This window comes from Neopsephotus bourkii, unplaced genomic scaffold (assembly GCF_033783945.1).
Source record: "Neopsephotus bourkii isolate Nb327-2 ecotype Australia unplaced genomic scaffold, CSIRO-AGI_Nbou_v1 NB_668, whole genome shotgun sequence".
NCBI lineage: Eukaryota > Metazoa > Chordata > Aves > Psittaciformes > Psittacidae > Neopsephotus > Neopsephotus bourkii.
In genome coordinates, this window is record NW_026901167.1 from 417,229 (window position 1) to 434,196 (window position 16,968).

A 16,968-nucleotide genomic window follows, 5' to 3' on the forward strand; every position below is an offset into this window, starting at 1 on the left:
AACAGGCAGCAGGAAATGGGGCTGCCTGCATATGCCCTGAGGGATATATCCAACTACGATCCACACCAGATCTGCATCCATGGAGCTTCCAAAGGGGCAATGGAGAAGCAATATCTTTGCCTGCTATCACCTGGCCTCACACTCAAAAGTGCATGATGAAAACAAGCTATAGCGTATGGTGGCTGGGGTGTTGTTTTCCTTTGCAACCTCTGGTTAAATCCTGCTCTTACAGTTTGTTGATCACAGTTATGATACAAATGATTTGTGGGTGTGTAATTCAGCCAGTCCATTGCAACAATCATCTGAGAGGGTTCATTGTGCACAGAACACTATTATGCTGTGAGTTCGGGGACCTATATCACAGCACACTGCATCATACCTGAGCAGCACAAATAAGCTCCATCAAACACCTGGTTTTGTATCGGTTAAAACATCCACTCTGGAAGATTTAAGCATATACATAAAACTAAGCATACATCTAAGAGCTTTACTGAATATGTGTCCCTTGCAGCCTTGTGATAATCATGTATGTATCTGCAGAAACAAAATGTTAATGAGTATTCGTCAGAATCCTTTTTGCTTCACATTAAAAATACTCTTTGTGCAAGTGTTCCCAGGAGAACAAGGAAGAGAGGATGGAGATTTCACAGCTCTCTGAAGGCTTTTATACAGCATTCATCCTATTTTGTCCAACTCAATAGCAGCTTCTCCTTCAACCACAAGTATACGTCACCACCACCACTACCCCCTAAAAAGGCAGATATGGATTCACACTAAAAATGACTGTAATGAATACAAACTTGGCTGAGGATCATTGTGCAAAAAAGAGAGACAGAATAGACTGAGTGAAGGTTGTAAAAGGAAAACAGTGGGTGACCAAGAATACAGGCACAGAATAAGAGCAGAGAGCCAAAGCCATTTAAATAAACCCAATGACTATCAGATAGAGATTGCTTTGAGGCATGGGATGGCTAAAAGACACTTGGCGAGGGAACCAAAACTGACTCTTGATGTTTTGCTTACTGCAGCATCCAGGAGCTGATGCATCTCTTTGGCGAAGATATAGAATCACATCAAGTCATTTCTGTTTTCTCTCTTACAAGCACATAATCCGAACACCCCAAATTTTGACTAAGCACCTGATTCCGAAGCTCCAGAGCTTTTCCCTCAGGGAGCAGAAAAGGCATTATGGCTGAAGTTAAAGACAAACAAAGCCTGCATCTGGATGTCAGGTTCATGCTCCCACTTTAACAGGTTTCTGTTAACACAAATCTAAGGACATATGGTGTCCGTGACTCCAGTGAGTCAAGTTTTACTAGATGGTCAGTGGTGTGACACCATCTCCTGGCACTCAGCCACATTCTGGGGCTTTTCAGCTCTTCTCAAGACATTTGGGTCCCATAAAGAGCAATGCTGGTTAGCACTGGCTGGAGGCTCCCTGGGGAATGCTCTCTGCCACCCTTCCCATGGTGAGCACCCTGCAGTTTCAGGCTCCCGCAGCCAACAGCCCTTGGGTTTCAGGCTTGAATCAAGGGCCACAACTTCCCAGTAATTCTTCTACTACAGTCGCCTGAGGAAATGCACCACCGGAGCAAACACTTCCCCCCAGATATTCCAAGGGTTTTGCAGCATCTCCTGATAAGCATTTAATAGGGAAGCTTGAAAGCCAAATTGTGTCCTCAGAAAGAGGGGCCGTTTTGCTGCGATAACACCACGCAGGCAGCATCTCTCCATACTGCCTTTCATGCAGTCCCAGTGGTGAAGCAGGACACAGATTCCCATTATTAGCAGCTCTCCGAAGTGCAAGAGACAAATTGTTGCCTGGTAATAATTACTAACAAGAAGAGCATTTTGTACTCTGAGATTTCTGTTTACAAGAGGATTCAGAATCATCTCCCAGTCAAAGCAGCAGAGACACAGGTATTGATGCAGCACCAAAAATCCAGGCGCAGCTCAGATCCTAAAGGCTGCCACCATCACATAGGGCAAGCAAAGCCCCCAGCCCACTTGGCACTGACAAGGAGCCCCTGCCACCAGAGGAGGGATTTCACAGAGCTCTTGTTTGCTGGCTCACATCACATACAACACCAGGGCTCGGACTTCCCATGCCTGTCTCCTAACTGCGGGAGCGCGGTGCCCTCCCGAGCCCTCCCCACCCCTCTCTGAATGCCCTAAACTGACTGACGGCTTTGGATTTGTGGAGTGAACTCAGTAGCTTTTGATCTCTATTCAAGGTGCCATCAAGGGATCTTAATAGGTAGTATCTTAAGGCCTGGAACCGTCATTAAAGAAACTCCTGATTCTCACACTTGTCTGAAAGAATAGAGGAGCAAGCTGGCTTCAAATGCCAGTTGACAGATGGGAAGACATATGGACTATAGGATTGCTGATCTAAAGAGTCAGAGCCATGGCCAGGCTGAGGAAACATACATCTTTATTTTGATGTTGACCTCAAAGGGAAGAGGTCTGAGCCAACAGAAAGGGGAAAGGGCAGCAAATATCACAAGTCTGAGGCCAGGATTGCTTTGAACTTGAGGACAAATATACTGAACGGTACTAAGATGACAAAAAGGCTTCCTGACACTCCGTGTCTACAAATGTAGCAGTCTGACCCATCGAGGTGCTTGATGCATTTTCAGTAACCAGCCGAGTGAGGATCAGTAGCGCTGATGCAATCTCTTGTGGCACCCAAGACGTTTGTCATTTCTTCCAGCACCAGCTATCCATGGAGCGAGCCCTGGCATGGAGCAGGATTGAAGCACATGGGAGCACTTTAAGCTGAAAGCCCCCTTGATCCTTCTGCCAGTCTTTGGAGGGACTGTGGAAGTTCAGGATCACCCCTGATCCCACCCAGATCAGTGGATCCCTGCAAATCATTTCTCCTCACGTCCTGTATTTGTTTCTGGCTCTATATGGAAAAACGAATGACCCCATCCCAACTCATTAACACTGCGCATAGCTTTTTCTATCAGACTCCCCATGGAACACTTAACTGTATTCCTTTCCAGCACCGACAAAAACCGCTCAGGATAAAGTTTAGACATTGGAAGCCTTCTGCTGAATTTAAATGCAAGGAATCCATGAAACAAATGAAGGGACAGATATCCTATTTTCTTCCCAGGAAAGCAAAGCAGAGCCTTTCAGTTCACTGTCTTTCTTCATGTCTTCTTTTTATCACAAGTGTCCACTGATGACATGACTTTAATGCAGTCTGTTCCAAGAGATTAAATTGAATGTCTGTGTGGAGTTTCAGGGCTCAGCAGCAGAGCATGGCAGCTTCGTTTCCCATCTCCGGGACACTGGGCAGGCAGAGAAATAATTGCAGACTCAGAAACGATCAAGGAATGTATCCCGGCTGCAACAGATGCTGTATTAAAAGGAAAGACAAAAGCCAAAGTGCATAATGAATTTTAAAAGATTTCTTTATCAAACATGTCATTTGTTTGAAGGACTGAATTGCTGGCATCAGATGTGGCAGATCAGCTTGTTACCAAAGTGAAACATGAGGACTGCTATGCAACGGCAATTGATGAGTCAATTGAAATCACTGATGTTGCTCAAACGCTCATCTTCATTTAATATGTCAGTGGTCAGAAGTTAACCAAAGACCTTCTGGTTTTGTCAGCACCAAGCAAAACCAAAGGCTACAAAATATGGTGCGTGCTAGCCCTGAACCTCAGAGGCCCTAATACACTTAATGGGAGCTGATGCTGCAACTACAGTTGTCTGTGGAAAGCAATATCTGACATAACCCTAACAAGTGAACTCCGGCTCACAAGCACAAGTGCCTTGTCCATCAAACTCTTCTCTGAGCTGCATTAAAAGCAAGATATTAAAATGGCATTAAATTACCCAGAAACACAGTCATCTGTCTAAGCTGACACCTATTCCTTCTGCTGCTGATTTCAGCTTTCTCTTTATGGGGATGTTGTTGAAGGGAACACTTTGCTAAGGACTAAAGGTGTAAAAATACAAACAATGCTTGGTTTTAAAACTTCCCCCCTCCAAAACCAACCCAACCCAATGCAACCCAAATACCCATTTCTGAGTCACCTGGACAGAATTTCTTGGGCTTGATACAACAAGCTTAAATAATCTTGTTGAAATGTCTTTATGATGATGAATTTCTATACTTTGAAAACCCAGAGTGAGAAAGCAAAAAAAAGGTGACTTCGTACAAGCCAATTTTCAACTGAGGTACCCATCTGGATTTTTCACTAGAAAAAACAACAGACTGGCTTGAGAGAAAGCAAAATCTCCTTCAAGGCCTCTGGGACATGTTTTGAGGATTTTACTGCAGAAAGGCAAGTCTCCTCTGAGCTAAATAACACCCTGGCTTAACTTGCTGGGAACACGCAGGCGGATTTCTCCAGTTGGGAAGAGCTTTCCGTGTGGTTTGCTCTATGGGCTGCACTGCTACTCCTTTGTTCCACCCTGGTCTTTCCATCTCCCCTGCCAAAGGAAGCAGGCAGGAGTGAGAGGTGGGCAGCCTGGGGGTCTCCCAACAGTGGGAGAAGTCTTTTAGAGCCTAACAAGATGGAGAGAAGGCCCCATGCCTCTGCCCACGCCCGGCGTGCAGCCTCAATCCAGCTGCAAAGGCTCTGGGATGTGTTAAAAATGAGGCTTTTCTAATACACTGAAGATGACAGACCTCAAGTTGTCATATATTAAAATGGTGCGTACATTCCTTCCTCCAAGTAACCAATAATGGGACAAAAATCCTTGCCAACTCAGTCCGTCCCTCCTGCCAAGTATTGTTTGAGCTCGGCTCATCCCGAGTGCCCCCATTGGGATCCAGATATAGATTAACACAGTTTTGAAATGCACAAGGGCTGCAATCATGCAAGGCTTGATCCAACCCAGACTGGAGTCCATGGAAAGGTCTGCATTGACGTAAGTGGATACAGAGCAGCACCATCGTGCCTGCTGCTGAGAAACCAGCCCAAATCCCTCCAGGAATGGAGGAGAGTAGGAGGGCAACAACAGCTCCCTGAGGATCCCTCTGGTCCTGAGCCCAGTGGGCACAAAGCTGCCTGCAGGAAGCCAGCCCTCTCCTTCCCCCTCGCAGCTCAGGTCTCTGTTGCCAATGGGCTCCATCACCAGCCACATCACAAAGTTCGGGCACGGGACCAGTGCCGCCAATGCCACGCACAGATTCATCACAGGAACCAAAACTTGGGTAGCACGAAGGGTCCCTCACCCTGAGCACCACACACTGCTTCCCACAGGGCAAATCCTGTGCACATCTCTGAAGACTCACACACTGTTGCAGGGGCTCTGTCTGAACAGCCTGCCAATGCGAAAGGCTCAGCTGGATGTATTCATACACAGGGACAAGGAGCAGCTCCTCGCTGCTGCACCAGCCCAGCCGCCTTTCACTCCCCTATTCCTCCTTCGCCAGCCCACATCTCTTTTGTTCCTCCTTTCCTCATTCCCACGTTTTTTGTGCTGCCCCCCACCCCCAGGCACCGCCTGCTTTACCCAATGGCCTGCCCTTCCACTCTCTTCTCCAAGTTCACTTCTCAGCCATCCTTTCTTTGGGATTTGCTGCAGTTGCAGGAGCAAGAATCAAAATGGGGCAATACCAGCCTTGGGGGCCCTTTTACAGTCTCTGATACAGTGCTAGCAGGAGACAGCACCAAGACAAGGGGGTCAGCATTCACGCATGCACTAGCCCCCAGCTTGGGGCCTTCTACTCTATCACAGCAATGAAAAAAAACCCTTCTCATTCAAGTCCTTTGTCTTAAAGATTTCCATCCTGGCCACAGCAAGTGCAGATTTATTGGTGGGAGCAACTGCAGGAGGAATAGTAAGCAGGAGGCGCGTGCGTGCCGATGTGCCAGCCTGGGATGCCGAGCGCGGCACAGCCTCACGGCAGTCAGGATTCAATATGTGACTACATCTAAAATGGGTTTCCTGGTGTATTCAAATAAAGAAATAAATCATTTGGCATCTCTCTCCCATGACATACGCGGCACAGTCGGAGCCTTGTGGGGATGCACTGATGGGGGAGAACCGAAGCCAAGAGAGGCGGCTGACTCCGCTGGATCCCCAGGAATCAGACACCTGCCTTATTATGAACAGTGATGCACAGCATGGCCTCTGCTTTCCCATAGCCCTCCACTCACGCAAGTGAAACTGCACAACCTGTACCAGCCGCTGCCTGCTACCATCCTGGTTTGAAGGCACAGCCCTACACCGGCCAAAGAGCAGACCCCAGCTTTCCCACCCCAGAACTCCTTACCGCAGCCTCCCAACCATTCCACGGAGGCACACAGAAAGCTCCGACACTTGTTGACACTTCAAACTAACACGTTAGCCATGATAAAATCAGCAGCCACATCTTGCATTGACTTCTGTAGGGATTTTGCTTGAGAAAGGGTGGCAGGACACGACTCCAAGCTTGCTGAGTGACATCTTCTGTTTTCCAAACCATCCTTAGATTCCTCATACCGTCTAACAGAGCAAGCTGCTGACAGAAGCAGGGTGGTTGGCCTGTTTGTTGGGCAAGAATACTTTGTGAGTCAGTAGAATACCAAATTTGGTAGAATGTCTTCCACGTTGGTAGAAGACATTACAAACAACTGTGCATTTTAACACGTTTTCGCATTGCGCATCATTCATGCTGGGGAAGGGGGTGGTGATCCTTCCCTGCAGACAGCTAAGCAAGGCTTCCAAGAATGAAAACGTTCATCGAAAGATAATGGAAACCAGACATTTAGCAACATTTTCATTTTGCATGTTTAAATATTTATAACTATGTTCATAAAACCACATGTTTGCTCTCCTAATGCTCCAGTGATTGTGGTTATGAAACGCAGTATTTCTCCGATGCCCCTTCCTTGCGTCAGCTTCGCCGCCGGGCGCGATCTACTCGCCACTAGCTTTCATGTAAAAGACTGTCCGAGATTAAGAACAGAAAATTACTGACAAGAAGAAAAACGTATTTTTCAGGGTATTAATGCTGCCCCGATGCAGATGTGATTTGAAACTTTGTAGGGGGCATTTATGCTGGCTTAATTCCTTCGCTGTGATTTATTGTCAATCTGGAAGGAAGCTATTTCTTATCCTACGGCAAAACAATGAAAGCTAGAAATACAAGTGTGATAAAACTAAGATGCTTATTATTGTTCTCTCTAGAATACTTCTCTTTTTTTTCCCCCTTCCCCTAGCTTGGATTAAAATTCAATGACAACAAAGAATTTTGCTTTAACACTGCAGCTGCTCGAGTTTGGGTTATAAATTTCCTAAAAGCCGAGTAAGTGGCCACAGCCTGAAATTGGGACTATTAGATTTTGCAGGCCCAGAAATGAGCCCGCTGTATTCTTCTCTCTCTTCTGATTACAGACATGTCGATAAAGCTTACATGGGCCGTTCTGGTGTATTAAGCTTAGTGAGAAGCCACGGCTGCAAGGCGAGGCTTGCAGAGCTTAGACCTACAGCACGAGGAACCAGTAAGTTCTTTATCAAATTATAATTCTTAATATGTCCTGTGTCAGCCTGTAATTTCAAGAAGGAATTAATGGGTATTACTTAATGCAGGCTTTTATATTTTTAATTGTATTTTCCTATTAAAAAATTAAAGATATCTCTAACCTGAGATTTTTGAACGGATCGGGTAACTCCTCGGAAATCAAGTCCTCAGCAACATAAAGCAAGCCCCAACAGAGCATTTGTATTTCAATCTCAGCCCAACATCCTCCTGAAGGTATAGGTAGTCTCTTCAAAGCACAGTTTCAACTTCTTTGGTCCTTTGCTTGCCTTCTCCCTCCACATCAGCAAAGAACGAAAAGGAAAGAGAAAGAAAAGGAGCAGATTGCAACGTCACATCGGTATCGCAGCTTCAAAACGAGGTGGTGCAAAGCCCTCAAAGGAAATCACTCCCCTTTCACTGCATTATTTTAAAGTGCTTTTGCAGGCCATGGTTAAAAATTAAATGGGTACTTTTCTGCTGCAGCACTGCAAATTCTCACAATATTATCAACAGCATCACTCTTTAAAATGTAAATCAATCCACAGAATTCGGTTATACATGAAAACTTAAGCTCAAGCTCCACTTTAAACCACAGGTATATGGCCTGGCACCAAGATAAAAAGGCAAAATAGAAACTGGCCTCTGAAGGTCACAGCACTGACAAAAAAAATAAGAGAAAAAGGGGGATAAAATATTGATCCATTTCCTTTTTCTTTCTGAATCTTGCCAAACAGAGCAAGTTTTGGGGGTGCCTGGAACACGATCTTAAATATTTAAAGACTGACAGTTTCAGCAAGCTCCTGCAGCATCTCCTTTCTAGTAAAAATAGATATGATGGGAAAATTGATAAATATTATGGGGGGAAAAAAAGAATCAGTATTTTGGGAAACGTTTGCCCTCCTCAGCCCTCACAGCAGTGAGCAGCCATAGTCCAGCCCTTGCAAACTTCCATCAGGGGAACTGTAGTCACGTCGACTGCTGCACAGAGGTTTTTCTCCTAATTAAAGATAGGATTTGAGTCCAAATTCAGACTTTTTCCTATATTGAGTTCTTCTCACCAATCTCAACACTTTTATCTGATGGTATCAATAGTAACTGAGAAACTCAAGTCAGTGGGTTAATGGGGTGTTAAATGCAAACAGAATATAAACTGCCTTGTTGACAGTAAGAACACAGTGAAGTGGTGGAAATCTTAAATTCAACTGTCTTTTACTAACACAGGTAAGAAAATAAGCACAAAGCAAACGAGTACTAGAAAAAGGCAAACAAAAAGAACAACATCATCGTCTCGCCCACACCAGTAACAGAATTAAGCTGTGTAACCCATGGAAAGTGGTAAAAAATACTTAAAATTAGAAATAAATAAAGCAACACAAGATTTTTCATTGTAATAATGTCTTAGTGAAACTGGGGGGCAGGGGGGGGAATTTAAAGAGATAAATAAGTAGGCAATTTTATTTAAAGCAAAGGTATGTGCCAATGCACCACCTCTTGAGCCTTTCTGGCTCTAGCTCTATTTTCCCAAGTGGATATTCGCAGTGGCACACAAATGCAGCAAGCCCATGGCTAAAAGCCTGACTGTTTCCTCCCTGCTGTGACCCTGCCAGCTAAAGGCCGTGTCCTGGCCTGTGAATAAAGCACAGCACTCATTCCTGCTCCAAACCCCACTCTGCTCCCTCGGAAGCAGGAGAGCAATAACAGCCCTGCACCTGCTCCAGTGAGGAGCAAAACACATTTTTCCTCTCATACCAAACCAACGCTGCTGACATTCCACCTTTTTCCTGCCCACAGACTAGCTCCTGTCTGAGCACACTGATGCTGGAAGCCAAGAAGAGCACAGCCTCCGCAATAGCTTTGGGATCTCTACCCGACCCCTTGCTCCACCGCACCAAGTGCCCAAAATCCCTGCCTAAGATCCATGTTGTATGCATGGGGCTCTCACAGGCCCAAACTGGGATTATACGATGCTCTGAAAAAGGACAAACCATGGGAACAGCCCTGTTCTGCACTTTTCCTTTATGCTCCTCAGCCATTAAGCCTGTCCAGCTTCCCCAGTCTTATTCCAGCTGATGGCTTTCCCCCTTTCCAAGTTTCCCACTGTCCCAGGCCAGGCTGCCTTGCCTTGCATACACAAGAACGAATCATCCCCAACATGCAGTCTGGGTCTCCCTCGAAAGGAAGTTCACATCTCACCCATTCAAAGGCAATTTCTAAGCTGCCACTATTGAAGAAGTTGCCAAAACAAATTCATTCAGCTAAATTCTTTTTTTTCCTCCTTTTTCTGTCAAAGTCTCTTTTCACACAAACATTTGAAATGGAGAAACACAGCTGAAGTATTAGCTAAAAGAAAGCCTGCACATAACCTGCTTCACTGTGGATAACAAGCAGCATCTCCTATTAAAGTATATCTGTGCCTCCTTAGACAATGGCCTCCCTGGTTTCTGCAGGGGGTTTATCCCTCCAGCACAGAACAGATACCTACAAAGCCATCCTAACCCATCTCCCATCACAGCAGCAGGCCAGGTCCTTGCTTTGCCATCCTCACTCAGCAGCGTGAGCCCTTACACAAGCAATTTTACTGCCTGCAGTTATGTTCAGGTGAGCAGGCACTTGCAAGACATACATCATCTTTTAAACCCATTCAAACAGCATAGTGAGATTAACAAAATGTCTTAGCTCGGGGATGTACAGATTAGTCAGCACGACACAGTTTCCTTCAGCACAATCCATTATAACATTAGCTCTTCAACGCTTTCTCTGGAGTTTTACCTCTCCAAAATAGGGCTGCATCCCTGCAGTGAGATTTTCCATACGGTTTGCTTCTACTACCAGCATCAATAACAGGGATGGTTTCTCTAACAGCCATGAAAGTTAGGCTCAGCTAAAAGTGTCAGTGCTTGGTGCTTTTAATTTGGCACCATTGTATTACTGAACCAGAGCTGCAAACACACCATGCTACACCCTACCCACTGATTTGGAGTGTTACAGCCGGCAGAGTTCCTATAGAACTTAATTCCTGGTGCCGTAGCACCGAGACACTTGAATACAACCTTCAGGACGCTGCCTTCACACTGTGTGCAAGCACTGGCTGCTAATAGCATGTACAGAGCTTAAAACCCACTCATATTATTCACAGAGGGATACAGCAGACACCCAGACCAATACACAAAGGACAGTGACTCCAAATGCATCAAAATACTCATGCCTCACTGTGGTAGAGGAGGAATGGCTCCAGCTCATCGCCTGCCTCTGCTTAGATTCTTTATAGCACAATGAATCAACATTACCCCTTTTAGCAAACCATCCCGAGCTCTGTTTATCTGGGGACAAATCCATCTAATTCTGCTCACACAAGCGAGAGCAGCAGCTCCAAGGGAGAGGCCAGCAGAACACGGTCCCTTGTTGGGAACAGTCCTGGGACTCTTGTAGGCTGGGACACGAGACCCGTTACTGACGACACACGAAATGCTGAGCTAACATGGCACCTGCTCTGCCTGCTCTGTCCTGCCCTGGTCGGCACTGTCACGCTTCCACCCGAGCTGCGAGCACAGGGGATGGCCTCAGGTCCCTGCTGCCAGGCCTTGGCATTGAACATCATGAGCTGCCTCACCCCGACTCACAAAACCAGCCCAAGAATGCGGCGAAAAGGGATTTTTCCCACTCTAGGATCATCCCGCAATGGGCAACAGATGCTTCTTTCTACAGATAAACCCTTCCTACTTGCCCATGAGAGCTGCAGGGTGCCACAGCCCCTCCCTGGCCACCCTTGAGGCCTGGGGGCAGCAGCAGCAGTGGGGAAGAGGCACTGCAGGGACAGTAGCACCCACAGGACAGTGTGCCACGCTCAGGGGGGCACGGGCCCTCTGCCTCACCTCGCAGCGCTGGTGCTGAGCCCCTGCTTTGACAGCATTTCACAGCCCTGTCTGCACCCATTCTTCCGTCCCAAGGCACACACACTGCCCCATCTATGCCCCACTCGCTTCTTTTCTTGGAGGGGGGGATTGGAAAGTGGAGCCCCTGAGCTCAGTGGGGTGCACACAGCAGTTTGCCCCCCCCTTTCCCACACTGCTTGGGGAGGCCCCCGGCCGGGGTACCGCCTGGCTACCAGGGGAAGCCAAATGCTCAGGATGCTGGTTTAAACTCCTAGCTGTAAAAATGGCCGGGGCTGCATTGCCAGCCCAAGGAAGCAGGCGGGAGGGCAGGAATACCGGCATGGCCGGAGGGTCCCTGGTACCAGACACAGCGGGGCCGGGACGTGCATCCACAGCCTTGCCCTTCCGAGGTCTGGGGATGCTGCATCCTCTGGATGCACCCAAGACCGGGGTCCCCCGGCCAGGCAGCTCCGGCCACAGCAGAGCCTCCCGCTCTGGAATGGAGTTTCAGGGACTGGCAGCAGCAGGTTCCTACCCCCCATCGCACCTCCGTCGTTCCGAGCAAAGCAGTAACAAAACCGAACCTACCGGCTCATTTCCAAGCCTGGCGAGGTCCGGAGCGATGCAGACACGACCCCGGTTGGGTGTCCGAGGAAAACCCGACGGCCCCGGGCGGCTCCGCTCCTCCTGTCTCCGCCGCGGTGCGGAGCGGCCCCATTCGCCCCATCGGGAAGGGCCCTGCCGGGCAGCGCTCCACGTCCAGCCCCGGGGCTCGGCTCTGTGCACAGCAAGAGAGACTTCCCAGCAGGAAAGCAGCGGAGATCCGTGTCTGCAGGGGCACCTCGGGGGGCACTGGTTTAAGAGGCCAGGCTGGCTAGTGAGGAACGAAAAACACGCTCTGGGATTGAGGTGTATGATGTAGAATCACAGAACCGTTTTGGTTGGAAGGGGCCTTAAAGCTCACCCAGTTCTAAACCCATGCCACGGGCAGGGACACCTTCCACTAGAGCAGGTTGCTCAAATATAAATGAATGTATTTTTTTCTAGAGGCTGCGACCCATTTTCCCAGGTTTTTCTGTCCGAAAACTTGTTGTTGTTAGCTTATTTCGGAGGTAGGAAAGGGTACAATTGTTCAAACCCAATTATTGAAGCATGCAAAGGTTTCAGGGGCTGCTCACCCGAGCGGCCCTGGCTGGAGGGGAAGGGCCGCCCCGTCCTCCCGCAGTGCCTCAAAAGTCAAGTTCAAGACGGGGCCGTCTGGGGTCTCTCCCGGTCAGCGGAGCTGCGGAGCCCGAGGTGCGGGTCCTGCCTCTTCCCTGGGGCTGCGCTCAGGCCGCGGCCGCGGTCCGCGGTGCAGGAGCCCGTCTGCATCCCCGCCGGGGCCGGAGGTCTGAGGAGGAAGGGGGGGGGTCACCGGCGCTCTGGCTACTTGGGGCATCCGGAGGTGTTTCTCGGGCGCGATGCCTCTTTCGCACTCCCGAGGTTTGTCCGCATCCTGGAAATAAAGAACAAAAAAAAAGAGCCCCAAACAAACCCAAACCAAAACCTGACGATAACGGAGGGAGCCCAAGCGCGCCGCGAAGCATTCCCGAGGTCCCCCCCCAAAGAGCACTCCGAGGCCGGTCCCGCACCCCCGGTACTCACCGTCGGGGTCTCCCCATTGAGGCTCCCCCGTTGCCCCTCTCTCCCCGGCTCGGTCCGCTCGGGAAGGTGGCGGGAGCGAAGCGCTTGGGCAGGGACAAAGGGACAGGAGGAGGAGAAGAAGAAGAAGAAGAAGAAGCGGCGGCGAGGAGGCGGCTTCCCCCGGCGTGGCCAGCGCTGAAACAACGGCCCGGCCCCGGCGGCAGCGCCCAACCGGCCCCGCGACGGCCCCGCGGCCCCCGGAGGAGGTCAGAAACGGCTCTTTCCAAAACAATAAACTTTTAATGCTAAAGCAGTTATAACCAAAAGCTGTACAGAGTTGGAATTAATTTTTTTCTTTTTTTTTTTTTTTTTTTGCTGTTTGTAAATTTTTTTTTGTTAGAAAACAATTATTTTTTTTTTCTTCCCCCATAAATATTGTTCAGTTCCCGGCACTTTTGTATCAATAATTAAATTACGAACGATAAATATGGCATCATGGGTATGTATTTACATAAAAAAAGTTCTTACAAAAAGGCAACTGTTTAATACTAAACGTCACAATCTGGGTAGAATAAACACCACATCCTCATCCTGAAAAATACTGACCGACCCCATCAGACGAGAATACATTCACAAGTGTAATGCTTGGAGAGAGAGAGAAGGAGAGAAAGAGGAGGAGAGCAGAGAAAGAAGCAGCAGGAGAGCTAGAGAGGAAAGTTCAAGACATAACAGGACTTTGGCACGGTTTAAGACTGTAAGTTTCAACAATCACCACTAAGGCGAAGGAGAATTTTCATTCTCATGTCAACATCCCACCGAAAGAAGGAAAAACCAAAACAAATGGAGAAGGAAAAAAAAAATAAAATAAATCAAAGTGGGGAATCGGAGGAAGAGGGATTTGGGAAAGGGGGGGAGGGGGGAATAACAGACGACTGCAAAAAATGACAACAAAAAAGAGGGGCAAAAAGAGAAATCTAATCCTGAGAAAAGGACATGGCTAGTCCAGCGTCTGGGCTTGCAAAAAATAGGAATAATTATAACATAATAATAACACCCCCCCCCCCCCTATCCGGCTCCTGGCATTAACTAGGTGTAGCCCTATGCGGTCATCGGTGTGGGAACTCCATTTCCGTGGGAGCGAGCTGCAGCTGGCTTGGTTTTGTCCCGGATTGCTGTTTTCCCCTCGTTCCCAACGCGTTTGGTCCAGTCTGTGGCCGGGCAGCAGCTGCCTTCACACGTACCACTCGTTAAAATTGGGGGGCAGTCCAGGGTTGTGGCCGGGGTTACTCTGCAGGGCGGCCGGCGGCGTTTTAGTGGAGTCCTTACTGCCGGCAGAGCCCACCGCGGGGGGGGTGGAGGACTCGTAGCCCGAACTGGCTGCAGGGGAAGAGTCCGACCCCTGGGATTCGTGCACCTAAAACCGAAAGGCAGAGATGGGAGCGAGCTCGCGGTCCCCAGCGTCCCGCTGAGCTGGGTTAGGATGCTTCCCCATGCAAGAGGGACATTGGGGTCCAGCGGCTTGGTTCCCATAGGCAGGTAGTTCATGCCTTGCTGGTCACCCTGAGCTTGCCCCAGCCCCTGGCACTGGGGGGCTGCAACATCCCTGCGCTGGGGAGCTGCACTTACAGAGCCTTCCAGCGCCCAGCCACACTCTGTAAACTGGGCACGGTGGGAGCACAAAAAGAAACTACGCCATTTCCCTGAGCTGTGCTCCAGCGTCGGCCTAAACACCGGGAATGGCTCAGGCCGTGCTCCATCGGGAGCATGGAGCGCTGCGGCAGGCACCGGCCCTGAGCACGCCAGCGACTGAGCATCTCTGCTCAGGGAGGAAAGGGCTGGAGCGCAGGGGTGATTACCTTCATGTGTTTCCTAAGTGAGCTGGGGTGGGTGTAGGATTTGTCGCACACCTTGCAGATGTAGGGCTTGTCCGAGGTGTGGACGTGCATGTGTTTCTTCCTGTCGCTGCTGTTGGCGAAGCGCCGGTCGCAGCCCTCAAACTCGCACTTGAAGGGCTTCTCACCTGCGAAATTCAGAGAGGGTGAAGGAGGGATGTTCCCCTCTCCATGCCCGCTCGCATCCTCCCGGGAGAGCCTCTGCCCTGCTCGCCCCACCTTGGGGATGCACAAGCACCACGGCAGATGAAGAAGAGGAGAACGGACAGCAGGGTTTATTATGTGTATCGGAGAAATTCGGGTCAGCCTTTATTACTTTTAATTCACCTCCCAACAGGCCCGCACTGGGGACAGAAGCTGGGTGAGCCCAGGGAGGGAGAAGACCCGGGATAAATTCAGCAGCTCCGATAGCGTTACAAGATGTATTTGAGGAAACAGCCTAAATACGTTTGCTTCCTGCCTTCCCCTTCTCTTCCCTCCACCCGTACAGAAGGCTGAAGGGAAGACGGAGCTGGATATAAATCCACTGTGACAAAAGTCTCGCTGATTTAATTCGGGGAGACGGCAATGGGGCCTAAACCGTAAAATAACCAGGGTGGGAAGGCACCGAAAATGCGATCGCATTGAGCGTTTCTACGGTTCCCCTCTCAGCGCCGCGCACCCCCCGCTCCGGCAGCAGCCGATCCATCCGCGCAGCCCCCTCCGAGCCCCAAGGGGACTGGGGTGGGGGACACACACGGGGGTCACGGGCCTTACCTGTGTGCGTCCGCTTGTGAATCTTGAGGTTCTCGGAGCGGGCAAAGATCTTGCCGCATCCCGGGAAGGGACAGGGGAAGGGCTTCTCCCCCGTGTGCACCCGAATGTGGTTCACCAGTTTGTATTTCGCCTTGAAGGACTTGCCTTCCCGCGGACACTCGTCCCAGTAGCAGATGTGGTTGTTCTGCTCCGGCCCCCCGACGTGCTCCATGGTGACATGGGTCACCAGTTCGTGCATGGTGCTGAAAGTCCTGTCGCAGCTCTTCTTGGGCCGGCTGAGCTGGCTCTCGTCGAGCCACTTGCAGGACAATTCTTGCTTGATGGGCTGGCGCATGTACCGAAAGAAAGCTCCGGGGCCGTGGTGGTGGTGGTGATGGTGGTGGGCCGCCACGTTCATGCCCATATTCATGTTCATGTGGTTGTAGTTGTGGAACTGGGCGCCGGCGTAAGGGTCCGTTCGGGGGCTGGAGACGGCCCGGTACGGGTCCGGTCGCCCGAAGAGGTCCCCGCGCAGCCCGAGGTGCATCTGCCCGTTGTCCACATGCCCGTTGGGGGACGTGTGGCTCGGGCTCTGCTCGTGGAGCCCCGGGAACAGCAGGTAGCCCGGGGTGTCCGGGATGCTGCCGGGGCCGTGCAGACCTCCGGGGGAGCCGCCGAAAAGCCCGTGTTGAGCCGTGCCGGAGGCGGCGTCCGCGATACCGGAGCCGCGGTTGCGGAACAGAAAGTCGCGGGTGGAGTTGAAGGCGGCGGCCCCGCCGTAGGAGGGCACCTGGCCGGCGTGGTGGTGGTGATGGTGGTGATGGCCCAAGGCGCTGGCGTAGCCCGGCGCTTGCGGCGTGAACGCCGAGCTCTGCCCGGCGGCGAGGTCGTGCGGGGCCGCGTTCAGCTTGAAGGCAGCAGCGTGCGAGGAGTCCCCGAAGGGGCCCAGCCCCATGCCGGCGGCGGCAGCTTCCCGGCCCGGCATCTCGTGGTGGCGGGGCGCCGCAAAGCCGCCCACCCCCAGCGCCGGGAACTGCGGCCCTCCGTCCAGCAGCATCGTCATGGGAGCGGGGCCGTCGGCGCGGCGGCAGCCTGACCCCCCCCTTCCTCCCCTTACCCCTCCTCCTCCTGCCCGCCCCCAAAAAAGTACAAAACCACCCCAAAACGCACCCCCACGCCCCCCGCTGCGGGCAGGCGCGGAGCGGGGCAGCGGAGCGAGCACCCCCCGTCCGACACAAAACCCAACCGCCACCAAAACCAGCTCCCCCCGCCCCCCAAAAGCCGCCCGCCCCCCGCTCTGGGCCGGGCCGGGCCGGGCGGCGCAGCAGGGCGAGGGGCAGCGCGGCCGCGCTCGCTGCCGCTCGGCGCCGTC

At 50.8% G+C, this 16,968-nt stretch overlaps 1 protein-coding gene and 1 long non-coding RNA gene across 2 annotated transcripts; both read right to left on the reverse strand.

Annotated features, from left to right (window-relative positions):
- Positions 1–2,435: 2,435 nt before the first annotated feature.
- On the reverse strand, positions 2,436–12,859 carry LOC133212138 (uncharacterized). The gene is made up of 3 exons (XR_009725405.1): positions 12,525–12,859; positions 11,935–12,216; positions 2,436–3,367 (listed from the first exon to the last, which is right to left on the reverse strand). It is a non-coding gene; the product is annotated as an uncharacterized LOC133212138 (long non-coding RNA).
- A 631-nt stretch (positions 12,860–13,490) lies between these two features.
- ZIC3 (Zic family member 3) lies at positions 13,491–16,716 on the reverse strand. The gene is made up of 3 exons (XM_061353186.1): positions 15,618–16,716; positions 14,826–14,989; positions 13,491–14,383 (listed from the first exon to the last, which is right to left on the reverse strand). The coding sequence occupies exons 1-3, from the start codon at positions 16,657–16,659 to the stop codon at positions 14,201–14,203; spliced, it is 1,389 nt and encodes a 462-aa protein (XP_061209170.1). The 5' UTR covers positions 16,660–16,716; the 3' UTR covers positions 13,491–14,200.
- Positions 16,717–16,968: the final 252 nt, after the last annotated feature.